This window comes from Leptonotus elevatus, chromosome 2 (assembly GCF_054856555.1).
Source record: "Leptonotus elevatus isolate MCC_2025b chromosome 2, RoL_Lele_1.0, whole genome shotgun sequence".
NCBI lineage: Eukaryota > Metazoa > Chordata > Actinopteri > Syngnathiformes > Syngnathidae > Leptonotus > Leptonotus elevatus.
Window position 1 is genome coordinate 19,359,290 of NC_141240.1, and position 14,057 is coordinate 19,373,346.

At 40.0% G+C, this 14,057-nt stretch overlaps 1 protein-coding gene across 7 annotated transcripts in view; it reads left to right on the plus strand.

Annotated features, from left to right (window-relative positions):
• The window catches only part of ubr4 (ubiquitin protein ligase E3 component n-recognin 4), a 49,095-nt gene that overhangs the window by 11,403 nt on the left and 23,635 nt on the right, over positions 1 to 14,057 (plus strand). For 4 of the 7 annotated variants that reach the window (XM_086067369.1, XM_086067371.1, XM_086067370.1 and 1 more), the window contains 30 exons: positions 535 to 722; positions 811 to 967; positions 1,060 to 1,145; positions 1,274 to 1,443; positions 1,580 to 1,859; positions 2,469 to 2,601; positions 2,797 to 2,876; positions 2,958 to 3,086; positions 3,319 to 3,501; positions 3,618 to 3,740; positions 3,828 to 4,057; positions 4,249 to 4,367; positions 6,486 to 6,583; positions 7,241 to 7,398; positions 7,561 to 7,767; positions 7,972 to 8,073; positions 8,149 to 8,249; positions 8,844 to 9,231; positions 9,412 to 9,475; positions 9,557 to 9,748; positions 10,004 to 10,074; positions 10,409 to 10,601; positions 11,150 to 11,383; positions 11,954 to 12,124; positions 12,251 to 12,433; positions 12,646 to 12,804; positions 12,982 to 13,134; positions 13,218 to 13,445; positions 13,580 to 13,737; positions 13,842 to 14,016. In XM_086067369.1, the coding sequence (XP_085923495.1) occupies positions 535 to 722; positions 811 to 967; positions 1,060 to 1,145; positions 1,274 to 1,443; positions 1,580 to 1,859; positions 2,469 to 2,601; positions 2,797 to 2,876; positions 2,958 to 3,086; positions 3,319 to 3,501; positions 3,618 to 3,740; positions 3,828 to 4,057; positions 4,249 to 4,367; positions 6,486 to 6,583; positions 7,241 to 7,398; positions 7,561 to 7,767; positions 7,972 to 8,073; positions 8,149 to 8,249; positions 8,844 to 9,231; positions 9,412 to 9,475; positions 9,557 to 9,748; positions 10,004 to 10,074; positions 10,409 to 10,601; positions 11,150 to 11,383; positions 11,954 to 12,124; positions 12,251 to 12,433; positions 12,646 to 12,804; positions 12,982 to 13,134; positions 13,218 to 13,445; positions 13,580 to 13,737; positions 13,842 to 14,016 (4,913 nt within the window). The remainder of the gene's footprint in view (positions 1 to 534; positions 723 to 810; positions 968 to 1,059; positions 1,146 to 1,273; positions 1,444 to 1,579; positions 1,860 to 2,468; positions 2,602 to 2,796; positions 2,877 to 2,957; positions 3,087 to 3,318; positions 3,502 to 3,617; positions 3,741 to 3,827; positions 4,058 to 4,248; positions 4,368 to 6,485; positions 6,584 to 7,240; positions 7,399 to 7,560; positions 7,768 to 7,971; positions 8,074 to 8,148; positions 8,250 to 8,843; positions 9,232 to 9,411; positions 9,476 to 9,556; positions 9,749 to 10,003; positions 10,075 to 10,408; positions 10,602 to 11,149; positions 11,384 to 11,953; positions 12,125 to 12,250; positions 12,434 to 12,645; positions 12,805 to 12,981; positions 13,135 to 13,217; positions 13,446 to 13,579; positions 13,738 to 13,841; positions 14,017 to 14,057) is intronic. The other 3 variants (XM_086067373.1, XM_086067374.1, XM_086067377.1) reach the window with 1 other exon arrangement.

Genomic DNA, 14,057 nt, shown 5'->3' on the forward strand with positions numbered 1-14,057 from the left:
CTTTCGGTTCCTTCTTTCTTTGGTGTAGTAGTGTAAAAATCCATGGCCTTAAAAACTTGTGCTTGAAAACTAAATCAACAGTTAAAAAAAGAAAAGTAAAAACCAATGTGATTTGTGAATGGAAATCAGTAGTGTACCACTTTTTTTTCTTTTTTACATTGTTGAACACTTATATGATTTAGGGCATAATTGAATTTGCAGTTTTGTGAAAGTAAATCATCGTGGGCAAAAGTTCACAAAATTGGGAAACACTAAATGAATCGTGACCACTATCCTTTCGTTGAAGTTTATCAAGTGAAATGATTGCAACTTGAAGACAAATTATTCTCTTCTCTTCTCTTCAGTATTACTACTTCCTCCTTTAAGTGGATATTCACCCGTAAATGTTCACTATTTACATTTTCTTGTCCACCACTTGCAGTGTTGTAGGCATCATGAGATAGTCTTAAGTTTGGCATAAAAACTTGGGAAGTCTTGGGGAACTTACTGGCATCGCTATATAAAGTGGTCATAGACGCACGTTTTCCATTGCAGATGATGACAGTGAGCCCATCCTGGGACTTTGGTTTGAAGAGACTATTTCACCCACCAAAGACAAAGTAGCCCCCCCACCGCCTCCACCACCACCTCCCCTGGAGACCTCTCCAAGACTGAAGAGCCCCAGCAAGCAAAATCCAAGCGAAAATGGCAACATTTTGGCGGGCCGTAAAGATCCAGAACTTGTGAGATTTCTTTTTTTTAAATCCATAAATCTTGACCTTCACTACCCAAGTAGATCATATTGTACAGTCAATTTGTTTGTCCCTCCAGTTCCTCAGTTTGGCCTCTAGTATTTTGAACTTCATTACCACTTCCATGCTCAAGTCCAGGAACAACTTCATCCGCAACTACCTAAGTGTATCGCTAACAGAGCAACACATGGCAACATTAGCCAGCATTATTAAGGATGTGGACAAAGATGTGAAAGGTATGCTTCAAAAATGCTGCTCTGAACTTGAGTTCCTTTTATTGCTGTATGTTAGTTTACTTACTATATATACAATATATATTTCCCCTCAGGATCCTCAGATGAAGCCTTCTCTTTAGCTCTGTATCACTTCAACCACACCCTAGTGACATCAGATCTGCCATCCCCATCCCTGCAGGTAAGGGGAATACAATCCTGCATTTCTACTCATACGCTACAGTCCATTATACACTGAAACATACTATGTTTTTTAATAGAATTTATTTCAGGACATATGAAGTTTTACCATACTGTCTCTTTTCTTAGAATACCCTTCTTCAGCAACTCGGTGTTGCCCCCTTTTCAGAGGGTCCCTGGCCCTTATACATTCACCCTCAATCACTTTCAGTCCTCTCCAGGCTCCTCCTCATCTGGCAGCACAAAGCCAATGTGCAAGGAGAGCCCGATGTGCCTGAGTGTATGAAAGTTTGGGAAAGGTAACAATGCCGTTACATTTTCAAAGGGTTTCAAGCCCAACCTTAGACTCATTACTGCAAAACAACAAGAGCCGCTGAAACCTCAATAATATCTACAGACGTCAGTTTGATTGTTCTCTTTATCTTTCACAAATAGATTTTTGGGAACGCTGAAGCAGCACACCATTCAGGGAGCTGTTCACGGAGAGGATGACCTTAATGTGGAGCACCTTCAACTCATTCTTTTGCTTTTCCACAACTTGTCGGAACGTGGCAGATGGACAGTGCTTACTTTGGTCACCCAGGCAATCACTGACGTGGCACTGAGCAGAGACAGCCAGTTGAAAGCTGTGCCCCTCAACCTGGCTCGTCTGCTGTTGGTTTTTGACTACCTGCTGCGCCACTACTCAAAAGCTCCTATGTACCTTTTTGAACAGGTAGATTTTGTAGATATCTCTCTCAATACCTGGTGTATTGATAATGTTGTTTTTTCTTCCTGATGACTAATAACCAAAACCATTCTTAATAAAGCTCTACTTAAAAAAATAAAAAATAAAAATAAAAAACCCTAATCCTTTTAATAGTACCAGTTAGGGTTGCGAAATTCCGTGAATTTAGAAAGAAATGGGAATTTATGGAAATAAAAATTTACAACATTGAAGGTTGTTCCTCAATAGGGAACTTTATATTGTAACATTATAAACCTGGCCGAAACAACCACATTTAATGCAAGCACACAGCATTTCTTTTAAGTCCTATCCTAAGACGTTCGACTGACCCTCGCAAACAGTTTTTCTTGTAGCCATCAAATTTTGAACATGTTCATCTTTGCTACGATATAATTTGCCCATCTATATTCCAGTTCCCTGTTGAGGTTTCAATTTTGTAAATTTCTTTTTATTTATTATAAATTTGTGTTTATTCCGATGTAAAGTGTCCAACTTTAAAAATTCCTGGAATGTTGCAGCCTTAGTATCAGTTAATTGTATTCTTAAGCCATAATAGGAGATATTAAGCTTCTCCCAATGATAACCTTTTATTTTTAGGTGCAGTACAATCTCCTCACCCCTCCATCTAGCGGGCCAAGTTCTCTCCAGGATGTCGGCAAGCGCAGCAGTATTCCGCTTTACTATGGCTTTAAGGAGGTGGAGGAGAATTGGGCCAAGCACTGTCCAACCAGTAAGTGCCGGAGCCAAAATCCTTTTACTCACAAGGCACATGGTCGAAGAAGAATGGTTCAACTAAAACACATCACAAGAATGAACTAGTTGTAGAATAATCAGCCAAGCACAACTCTTGCAGCTTACTTGAATTTAATATTGAAAATGGTGTTCCACAATGATCTAAGAATATTTGTTTTGCCCTTTGTTTTAGATTCAAATGTTCAGCCCAAATTCTACTGTGTTCTGTCTCCTGAGGCATCTGAAGATGATATCAGCAGACTAGACACCAAGGTGAGGCCATTGATCCTCTGTATGTATTGTTCTCAAGGTCATATGATGAGAGCCTTTAAATGTGCTTTTTTCCTCTGGTAGGTATTTTTAAAGCTGTTCAATGGAGCAGTGAAATATGATGAACTTTACGCTTGGCTGATCTCACTCCTGGCAGCAGGCTCACAGCTCGACACAGCAAGAAGACAGGAGAACAAGCCCGTCACTCCAATGGTGAGAAAAAACACAAATGCTTACATATTGGAGACACAGGCTTTCTCACAAACTTGAATACTAATTATATACCAGAGTAATTAAAAATTTGTGTTTCAACAAAGATGTACACAAAAACAAGCATATTTGCCTTAAATTAATGGTTAAACTGTATTGACAAAACAAGGGTAGGCAAATAGTGAAAATGCTTTCTAGGTGGTTTGACTAAACAACTGTTAATTGCTTTGTACAGGAGGCCTGTTCTCTTCAGTACTTCTTCTTAGTGCTGTGGAGGATATTGGGGGCTTTACCACCTTCAAAAGCCTACATGGAGCAACTCAAGTCCAGGTGTGGGGATCCCAGTGAGAGTGACATCCTTCATACGCTACGATGGTCATCACGCCTCAGAGTGTCTACTTATGTGAATTGGATTAAGGTTTGTTGGCTTTAAGTACTGTACAGCAAGGTGATTTTTCACTCTGTATTTCATTTGTTTATTCTAGTCTGTTTGTGATTGATATTGATTTGCTATGTCCATGTCCTCACTGACAGGAGCATTTGGTGAAGCAGGGAATGAAAGCAGACCAAGCAGCCTCTTTGGTTGAAATCACAGCTGCTAAGTGCAACACAGTTAAATATGATGTGGAGCTAGCAGAGGAGTACATTGCCAGACAGGTAACATTCACAAGGCTACCATGAACAGTTGAATACAGTGATTATGGTCCCCTTTTTTTCTTATTTTATTTTACTGTCACACTGCAGATTTCAATGTTCTCCAGTGTTGATCCAAATGTCATAGTTCAACTCGATCAGCTGCCCTCGCTCCAAGCTATCTATACACTGGATGCAGTTATCTCCAAAGTCCAGGTGTCCCTGGATGAACATTTGTCCAAGGTTGCCATTGAGGCAGACACTCAGAAGTCGTCAGAGGTCACAAAGAACTTGTTGTCTGCCACGCTGCAGCTTGTTGATGTTTACACAACTTTTACAAGGTGAGTTCTTTTGGAGACTACTTGTTATTTTAACCGGCTGTAGTTAGGAGTGATGTTCATTTCAATACCAACCTGAGCCTTTTGCACTATTTTTATTATTTGTTTTTAAATCCATGTCTTTTCATGTTAACCTGTTCAATCCATTACATCCACATTATTATTCAGAAATTTAAAGCCTTGATTTGTCTCAGGTCTTATCTACTAATGAACATACCAGAAGAAGGGGAAAACAGGTTGTCAGATGCCAAGCTCCAGGGTTATGCTGCTGTGCTGTCGATTGGCTCCTCTCGCTGCAAGGCCAACTTGCTGGGTATGTAGCTGTATTATTCAGTGCAGACATTTTCAACAGTGCAGTCATTTTTTAACCTGGCAAACCACACCCAATTTACTTGAACAAAAGAAAGTGAGTCTGGTCACTCGGCCGTTCAAAGCGATTTCAGCCCGGTTCAAAACAAAGTAGTGTATTTGCTGTGACGTATTCTTCGTGAGCAACGTATTCTTTGGCACCGGAGGTCTATCATCACACTAATCAAGTTTTTACTGCTACGACATAAGTCATTCACTACTGTCTCTCTTCGAGTAGCCATGTTGAATTTACTTCATATCCGCCACCCGTATTGGTTACTCACGGACTTACATATGAATATTATATATTTCATATGTACGTCCGTGTGTTTACTACTCCAGGGCTTAAAGTACTCTGGCACCATGACAGATCTCGGGCTTATGGCTGATCAAAAAATTAATTTAAAAAATTTGCCACACTTCGTTTTTCTCCGCCAAGGTAACTTTGTGGCGTGCCCGCTATTTCCGAGTAGTCTTGAACGCAACATCCAAGCCAACTGTCGTTTCACCGAAGTGGGAAATCTGAAAAAGATCAGAAAAATTGAGAGTAGCCAGGGAAAGACGTCCGAATTGAAAACAAATGGCGCTGGGCACAGATAGAAGAAAGTGGTGGACTGGAGAGCCTTTTGTTGAGCTGGTGCCAGAAACGAAACGAGCCAGGTACTTCTTTCACTTTGTGTGTTGTGCTCGAAGAAGCTGGCTGCAAAAAGACACGAATTAGAGGCATACAAATTGTTGGCCAGGAGCAACAGCCACAATTGACGTCGCGGTAGCTGCCCGATGACATAGATTGAATTGTGTTCATTAATTGTGGAACATCAATTTACAATCACACATCCGCTTGTATATATGTTAAAAAGTAGCAGCGGGAAAAAAAAAGTGACAAAACTTTCCATTGCCAGTTACATGAACACACATGTCATATTGTATGTCTGATTAGCTAAAAAGATGGATGTGTTCTCTGAATGTCTATGAAGCATCCATATGGAAAAATATTAAATGTAAAGGTTCACTTTTTTTTGATGATGCGGCTGGAGTAAAACACATCTTACAAGCAGGAAAGTAAACATTAAGCAATGCTTCAGCACTTAGGATAGAAATTAAAGATGTCCTGCTGTGCTATGATATTGAGTGGAAAATACATCAACCTATTAAGTGTATTTAAAAAAATTACATTTGTTTATTTTCTGTTTTGTTTTTCCTATAACAAAATTTGTCATTGTTGCTTTGTAACTGTTCATGCATTTTTGTAGAAATTGCTTTACTTTAATAGTTGTTAAAAGAATAATTCAAATTAATTAGCCTGATTGAGTTTCACATGTCCTTTATTCATCATCACCATTACTTTCTCAAATTTACATTTAAACGGTACCCTGCCAATCACATTGCAAAATGCAAAATGCAAAATACCCGCAAAGCAGAGTTTTACTTTTTTTGTCCTTTGTTGTCTATTTATTTGCCTCTATTAAGCCATTACAAACGCCCCACATGGCCCCCACCCTTTTAAGCACTTAAACACTTACAAAATGTAACTTTTCAAATGCAAAATGTAGAATAAATGCCAGGCTGTTGATTATAGGCAGCATTCACAAATTAATTTGAGCAGAAGATGTGTGCTCTGCACCATGGGAGAACGACTATGACGCATTGGCAAAATAACTTTGTTCAAGTTTTTCTTTTTAATCTTAAAATGGCTTACTTTTACAAATGTCACAAATGAAAAGCCATAATAGTGAATCTGCAATAACCAAAAACAAAGTAGCTAAGAAACACTGAAGTGTGTATGCCTCTGAATCACTCCACCCCCACTCCCCAGAAAAACGTTCAGGCTCAGGATATTTTTTTCTACTTTAAGCCCTGCTACTCTTCCACACATACCTCCCACTTTTATAACATCACGTCCGCTCTTTGCTGATTGGATCTTTTCACTGCCTGTTTGGTAAGGTTTGCCACCTCAGAAATGTGCTTGATGCTGTCAGTGACCAGACTCATCTGCTGGTTACAGTAATGAGTCTGGTTTCCAGGCTAGTAAATTATACTTTGTCTGTTGACTCGCTCAACTTTTTGAAATTAACACTTTCAGGGCAGAATGTTATGCAGAACTTACCACCAGCTGTACAGACATTATGTGAGACATGGAACAGCATCCATACCAACGAATTCCCCAACATTGGATCTTGGGTAAGTAACTAGAAGGACATGATACTAAGTACTAGATTTTACTGACTACAGAGAATTCCCGCTATTCATGGGGGATAGGGTTTGGGTCGGCCGACGAATAACAACAATCTGCGTATAATTGATGCCTATTATAATTGCTTTGGGGGAAGAAACACAATCCTTTTTCTTTTTTTTAAACCATCAACTTTTTTTGAATGATCGGGAATATATCCCTAAAAAGCATTTTCCATGAAACCCCGGGGATTGGCTCAGAAAAAAAAGGTGAATCTGCGGAATGTTTTTTGTTAAAATTTTTTTTATTTTACAGCGCTAACTTAGAATGCTTTACAATGATTAATACGTAAACAGAAAATCTGAAGCTATATAATGTAAAACACCAGCATGTGTTGGCCAGTAATTTTTTTGATTCCCTTTATATTTAGTAGCCTGACAAAATGTTTGAATGTTCAAGGGCCCTTCCCTTTTCTCCCAGAATGGCACAGGAGTAGTAAGTACAGCCAGCAGTTGTTAAATTTAGCTAGAAGTACAGTAGACTGCTGGTCATGTTTAAATGTACTGATAGTATAATTTCTAATGATGATGATTTTCAAAGCAGTCCATTACATATATCATTACATCAATCATTTAACTAATATTTAGTTTTGCTTTTCCTTTCAGCGAAATGCATTTGCCAATGATACCATTCCATCAGAGAGCTACATCAGTGCCATCCAAGCAGCACACCTGGGAACACTGAGCTGCCAGTCATTACCTCTGGCATCGTCTCTCAAACACATTCTACTGTCTTTGGTTCGCCTTACCGGTGACCTCATTGTGTAAGTGGTAGTCCAGTGTAGACAAGATCTGGATCAATGTACATATAAGCACCAAATGTGATATATTATAATTATGATTTCTTAGTTGTCTATGTCATCTGTTGAGATGAACAAAATTTAACTTGTGAAAAACCTCAAAATATTTTTTTATTTGTCTTTTAGTACAGAGGAGGTGAATCCTACTCAGATTGTGCGTACACTGCTTCCCCTCCTCCTGGAGAGCAGCACAGAGAGTGTGGCAGAAATCAGCATCACATCACTGGAGCGCATTCTTGGCCCATCAGAATCGGATGCCTTTCTAGGCCGCATCTATGAACGTTTGGTGACTGGATGTTACAACATCATTGCAAATCACTCTGACCCCAGCAGGTAACAGTTTCACAGTGTAGGAGTTCTGTTTCATCCCTACTGAACACCAGAAGCGGTGCTGAATGCGCGGAATGTTCCTTTCACACATACACAGGGAACATTAAGTGCTTTCAGTGCCACGTCTGATGGTCATAGAGGTGAAATTGTACCGTAATTACTTAAGTAACTTTCGTTTTAATTCTTCTTTCATTTATTTACTTCCAGTGGTTTGGATGAGTCTGTCCTTGAGGAATGCCTTCAGTACCTTGAAAAACAACTTGAGAGCGTTCAGGTCCGCAAAGCCATGGAGGAGTTCTTTACATTCAGGTATTTTCTCAACCGATGACATTACTTCCCATGATGAACACAACTTCCTCGCTCACTGTGTTCTGTTTTTTGCAGCGGTGAGCTTGTCCAAATTATGATGGCAACGGCCAATGAAAGCTTATCTGCAAAATTCTGCAACAGAGTGCTGAAATTTTTCACAAAGCTTTTTCAGCTAAGTAAGTCTAATATCAGTTGATTATGATTGATGTTGTCATTATGATAGTAATTGAAGACAAGGTTTGATGCTGTACTAGCATGTAGCATAGAATAAGCCTTAATTTAGTCTGCAATGGTAAAATTCCATTTTATAGCAGTCAGTGTGCAATGGTGAAATTCCATTTTATAGCAGTCAGTGTACTGTACCAGCATACAAGAAGAAAAATATCTGTGTATATATTTCCAACACCAGTGAATGAGCAGAAGTCACAGATGTAGTGTGTGCTGTACATAAATAACTATTACTATAAATCAGGACAACTGACATACGAATCACAAATACTGTGAATGTAAATACTACATATGTACAAAGTGATAGTAAATGGCAGCACGATGGACTATTGTTTTAACACTTCAGCTGCACAGTCGAAAAGTTCGAGATTAAATCTTAGGTCAGTCCTTCCTGTTTGGTGTTTACATGGTCTTCCAGCAGTTTAATTATCAACAGTAACAATACGTACGTCAGATTGAAGATACATTTTTGATTGAAGATTTTTTTAATTAACAAATTTGTCACTGGGATGCTTTATTCATTTATTTATTTTCACCTCTAGCGGAAAAGAGCCCAAACCCCAGTTTGCTCTGTCTTTGCGGCTCTCTGGCACAGCTGGCTTGTGTGGAACCTCCTCGTCTGCAGTCCTGGCTGATGCGCATGACTGCCACCCCACCCAAGGACTCTGAGCAGTTGGAAATTGTGCAAGAAAACCGACAGCTTTTGCAGCTCCTCACCACTCATATAGTGCGGGACAACAGCCAGGTGGGAGAAGGAGTGTGCACTGTTCTCCTGAGTACGTTAATCCCCATGGCAACAGACATTCTGGCTAATGGAGATGGGACAGGATTCCCTGAGCTCATGGTCATCATGGCCACTCTAGCCAGCGCTGGACAGGGAGCGGGTCACCTGCAGCTGCACAGGGCAGTTATTGACTGGCTTACAAGATGGTAAGTTGTTAAACCAGTGTGAATGTGTGAGCGCACGAATAATGTGTCCACTGTGAAGCGTCTATGAGTGTCCAATAAAGCGCTATATAAATCTGATTCATTATTATTATTATTATTATTACAAATACAGTCTGTACATACATTTAAGGACATCTTCTAAAACATTTTTACTATTTATAGCAAAAAGTATTTAACACAAAAGAATGTTGTGGAAAAAGTGACCATGAACACATCCCAAGGAAAGGTATGTTATTATTTATTTGGTACTATGGCTCACTCATTTGGCAGAAATTAAAGTCATTAATTTGTACTCCTTTGCTTTCAGCATGCTAGCATGTTGGAATGCTCCTGTCACATCATCTCCTACCTCGCTGATGTGATGAATGCCTTGAGGCAAAGCAATGGTCAAGGTAGCTCCACATTACTCATGGATGGGGAAGAGAAGGCCATGGAGGTGGACTCAGACTGGGTGGAGGAACTAGCTGTAGAGGAAGATGATTCCCAGGCAGAAGATTCTGTGAGACTTCATTTTTATTTTCTTGCATTTCAAAAAAGGAGACATTAATATATTTGGCTTCACGTTACAGTACTTTTAAGCTTAAGAAAAGTTCTGATAAATATTAGTAATGTACATTAGATGATAAACGTGCATTGTTGCTACATTCTACTTTTACACCTGTTAGAATATCTGCTCCATTCATAACTGTATACACATAAAAACTGTCACATTCAAGTCGCAATATGTGTAACACAATTTGTCATTAACTCACAGGATGAAGACTCTCTCTGCAACAAACTTTGCACCTTCACCATAACTCAGAAAGAATTCATGAACCAGCACTGGTAAATAAAAGTTCGTTTTTATTTCTTTGGGTTTTTTTTTTGCTGCATGATTTTGGTTTACAGTAGTTACCAGACGGCTTTAGATTTGTCCAAGCAGTTCTTTCACTTCAAAGTAATTTATTCATCACATAGAAACCTACTATATCTCAGCAAAGAGTAAATATCTTCAAGCAGTCCTTAATGTTGTGTATTATGTAAATTATAGTTAATAATGGAAAAAAATAAGACATGACACAAGGGTCATTAAAATAACACTAACAGTTAGTGTTCCCAAACATGACTCTAAATATCAGTGCCATTGTCAGGACTAAAACTGCTGCATTTCATTTTATAGGTACCACTGTCACACCTGTAAGATGGTGGATGGGGTAGGTGTATGCACTGTGTGCGCCAAGGTCTGTCATAAAGACCATGAGATCTCCTATGCCAAATATGGCTCGTTCTTCTGTGACTGCGGTGCCAAAGAGGATGGCAGCTGCCAGGTGAGACCGAATACGTCAGGTCATCATGGGAAGAGAACAACAGCGGTAACTTTGGCTTGCAAGTCATTCCACCATTGACTTCCATCCAGTCATTTCATTTGATCAGGGCTCTATAGCTAGTCCTCACATGCCCAGTAATATTTTACAGAAATCATGTTGCATTGCATAGGTCATGTTTGAGAGGCCAGTTTTCCTAGTTAATTCTAAATGACTGCTTTTTGTGTAGTTTGCATGCAATGAGCAAACCATCAACCCCATATTATGTCCTTGTAGCAAATTGTTTGACTGTTGCATTATTTTCAGTCTTGCTAATGTAACTGCTAGTACAGTACCTCAAAAAAGTAATAGTATATATACTTGCATGTCACATTTTTATAATAAGTTATTGTGCCAATATTTCCAGTCTTGTCATGGTGTCAGTTTCTTTGCAATCTGTTAAAAGCTCTCATTCCGTACAATATCAGCTGGCAATTGTTTCACTAATCAATTTTTGGATAAACACATTTCTCCAAGTTGTAAAGGTAGATGGTGTGATGGATTATGTTGCTATTTTCCCCTTCACCTTTCTCACTTGTTCATATTGTGTTCAACAGGCCTTGGTGAAACGCAGCCCCAGCAGTGGCATGGGCTCCACTCTCAAGGAGTCTTCAGCCTTCCAGAGCGAACTGCGCATGCCCGACAGCACAAGCCGCCACCAGAATGCTTCACCCTCTGATAAAGGAAAGGTGACCATCTGTGATGGCAAACCTGGTGATGAGGAAAGACCAAAGAAGAGCAGTGTGTGCAAGACTATTGAGGGATGCCAGGAAGAGCTGCTTTCACAAGTGGTGAGGAAAATAATGAAATATTTCCGGATTCATCACCACCAGTTGTTTTGTTCTGATGGCTATCTTGAAAAAGCAGTTCCCATTACGGAACGGTTCCTTTGAACTTAAGGAAATGTGGATTTTTATTTTTTATTCCAAAAAGTTCTCAGGGGCATCATTTCCCAAAGAGTGTGTTAGGATAGGTTCGACATTTGTCAGCACGACTGAAATTTGGAGTGTGTGTAAATACATAGAAAATCCATAATAATCAAGCGTACGTACAACAGGTGTCCATTAAATAATGTGTGTTGATAAATCCCAATTTTTCTAAACAGCCACACTGGCGCACGTCTAGCCTCCATTTGTTTTGAGAAACACCTCCAATTGACCATATATAGTAGCAGCAATCCCTTAAGAAATCAATTAAACTGATAAAGAGGGCGAAGAGAATGTCAGATTCCGAGATGACATGATGTTCTTGTCTGAGTACAGTACGTACGTGGTAACAAATAAATAGTACTGTTTGGAGCAATTAATTCTTACCCTACTGTTTGTCCATTTTACATACTGTCCCGTTTGATGTCTCAACAGAATGCATCGTCTACTGCTGCCGTGATACTAGAGATGCTCATGTTCCTAATGGAAGCCATTCAGAACAATTTCCACCAGGCATCTGCTGTAGGGAGCAGCAGCCGGGCACAGCAAGCCCTCAATGAACTTCACACTCAAGACAAAAGTGTGGATATGACAGATCAGCTAATGGTAAGACCGTCTATATTGATGTTTTTTTGTATTTGTCGTGATGGCATGATCTGTCATGCTCTTCACTCGTTGACGTTTATCAAAGACCATGCGCTTCAGTACCTCATTGTCCCACTTTCTGTTCAGGTACCCACTCTTGGTTCTCAGGAAGGGGCTTTTGAGAATGTAAGGATGAACTACAGTGGTGACCAGGGGCAGACAATTCGCCAGCTCATTAGTGCTCATGTGCTGAGGCGTGTTGCCATGTGTGTCTTGTCATCCCCCCATGGCCGCCGGCAACACCTTGCAGTCAGCCATGAAAAGGGAAAGGTGAGCCTCACTACTCACACTGCTAGACTGAACATTTGCTCTCATTAAAATCTTATGATGAACAATTCTCAGGTACATCTTAAAAGCCAGTACTAATATAACTGTTTTAGATGCATGAGTAACATTTTAAGCCAAGAAAAATGTTCAAATGTCTACCAGCAAGAATATTATTCAATTATCAATATTCATTGTCTAATTTGTTTCTATCGCAGATAACGGTTTTGCAGCTGTCCACCCTTTTGAAGCAAGCTGACTCAAGCAAGAGGAAGCTAACACTCACCCGTCTGGCTTCTGCACCAGTCCCTTTCACTGTTTTGAGTCTCACAGGCAACCCTTGTAATGAAGATTACCTGGCCGTGTGTGGCCTCAAGGTAGAATCAGCACGCCAATTAAATTAATACATCATATTCATTGTGTAAGGGAGAAGAAACCAAAATGTTACAGTCAGTCTAATGTTGAGTGATTTTATTTTTCAGCAGGCTTTTTGGCTAACTTAACAACTCATTATGAATAGCTGTTGAGGTGATCTCTCATTTGCTCTTTCCCAGGACTGCCATGTGCTCACCTTCAGCAGCACAGGCTCTGTGTCTGACCATCTGGTGCTGCACCCACAACTTGCTACTGGCAACTTTATCATCAAAGCCATTTGGTTGCCAGGCTCACAAACTGAGCTAGCAATCATCACTGCTGATTTTGTCAAGGTATGCATGATGAAAAATACATGTACTGATACCTTGAAGGCCGATTTAAGATTTGTATTTGTCACATTCAATGTGTCCCACAGATTTATGACTTGTCTGTGGATGCTTTGAGTCCCATGTACTACTTCTTACTGCCAAGTTCCAAGATTCGTGATGCTACCTTCCTTTTTAATGAAGAGGGAAAGAACATCATTGTCATAATGTCGTCAGCGGGTTACATATATACCCAGGCAATGGATGAATCCAGCAGTGCTCAACATGGCCCTTTCTATGTTACGAATGTGTTCGAGATAAGCCACGAAGACTTGAAAGTAAGATACAATTAAGACATTCTCTGTGTTGGATGTTAAAGCATCTTTGGCTTTTAATACTCTAAGTGGGAGTATACAGTTTTCAAACTGCTAGCAAGATTCAAATGTAGGCTCACTTCACTTCTTTCTTTTAGGATAGCAACGGTCAGGTTGCTGGAGGAGGTGTGTCAGTCTATTACTCCCACGTGCTCCAAATGCTGTTCTTCAGCTACAGCCAGGGCAAGTCCTTTGCTGCCACAGTAGGTCGCAGCACCACTGACGTTCAGCGACTCTTCCCCATCAATGTCAAAGGGTATGGGTGTTTTGTCTAAATATTAGAATTAAAATTGGAATTATTTTAGTAAGGCAAGTGGCATTGCTGACCTGTTAATTGGTGTCTTTTGTGCCCCTTTTTAGTTCCAATGGCAGCAGTAGTAAAATGTCACCAGCACTTTGCCAGTGGTCAGAGGTCATGAACCACCCAGGGCTAGTATGCTGTGTGCAGCAGACGACGGGCATTCCACTGGTTATTATGGTTAAGCCTGACACCTTCCTCATTCAAGAAATTAAAACCCTGCCAGCCAAAGCTAAGGTAAGGGCCACTAGAACACGTGCATTGCTAACTGGTTGAAT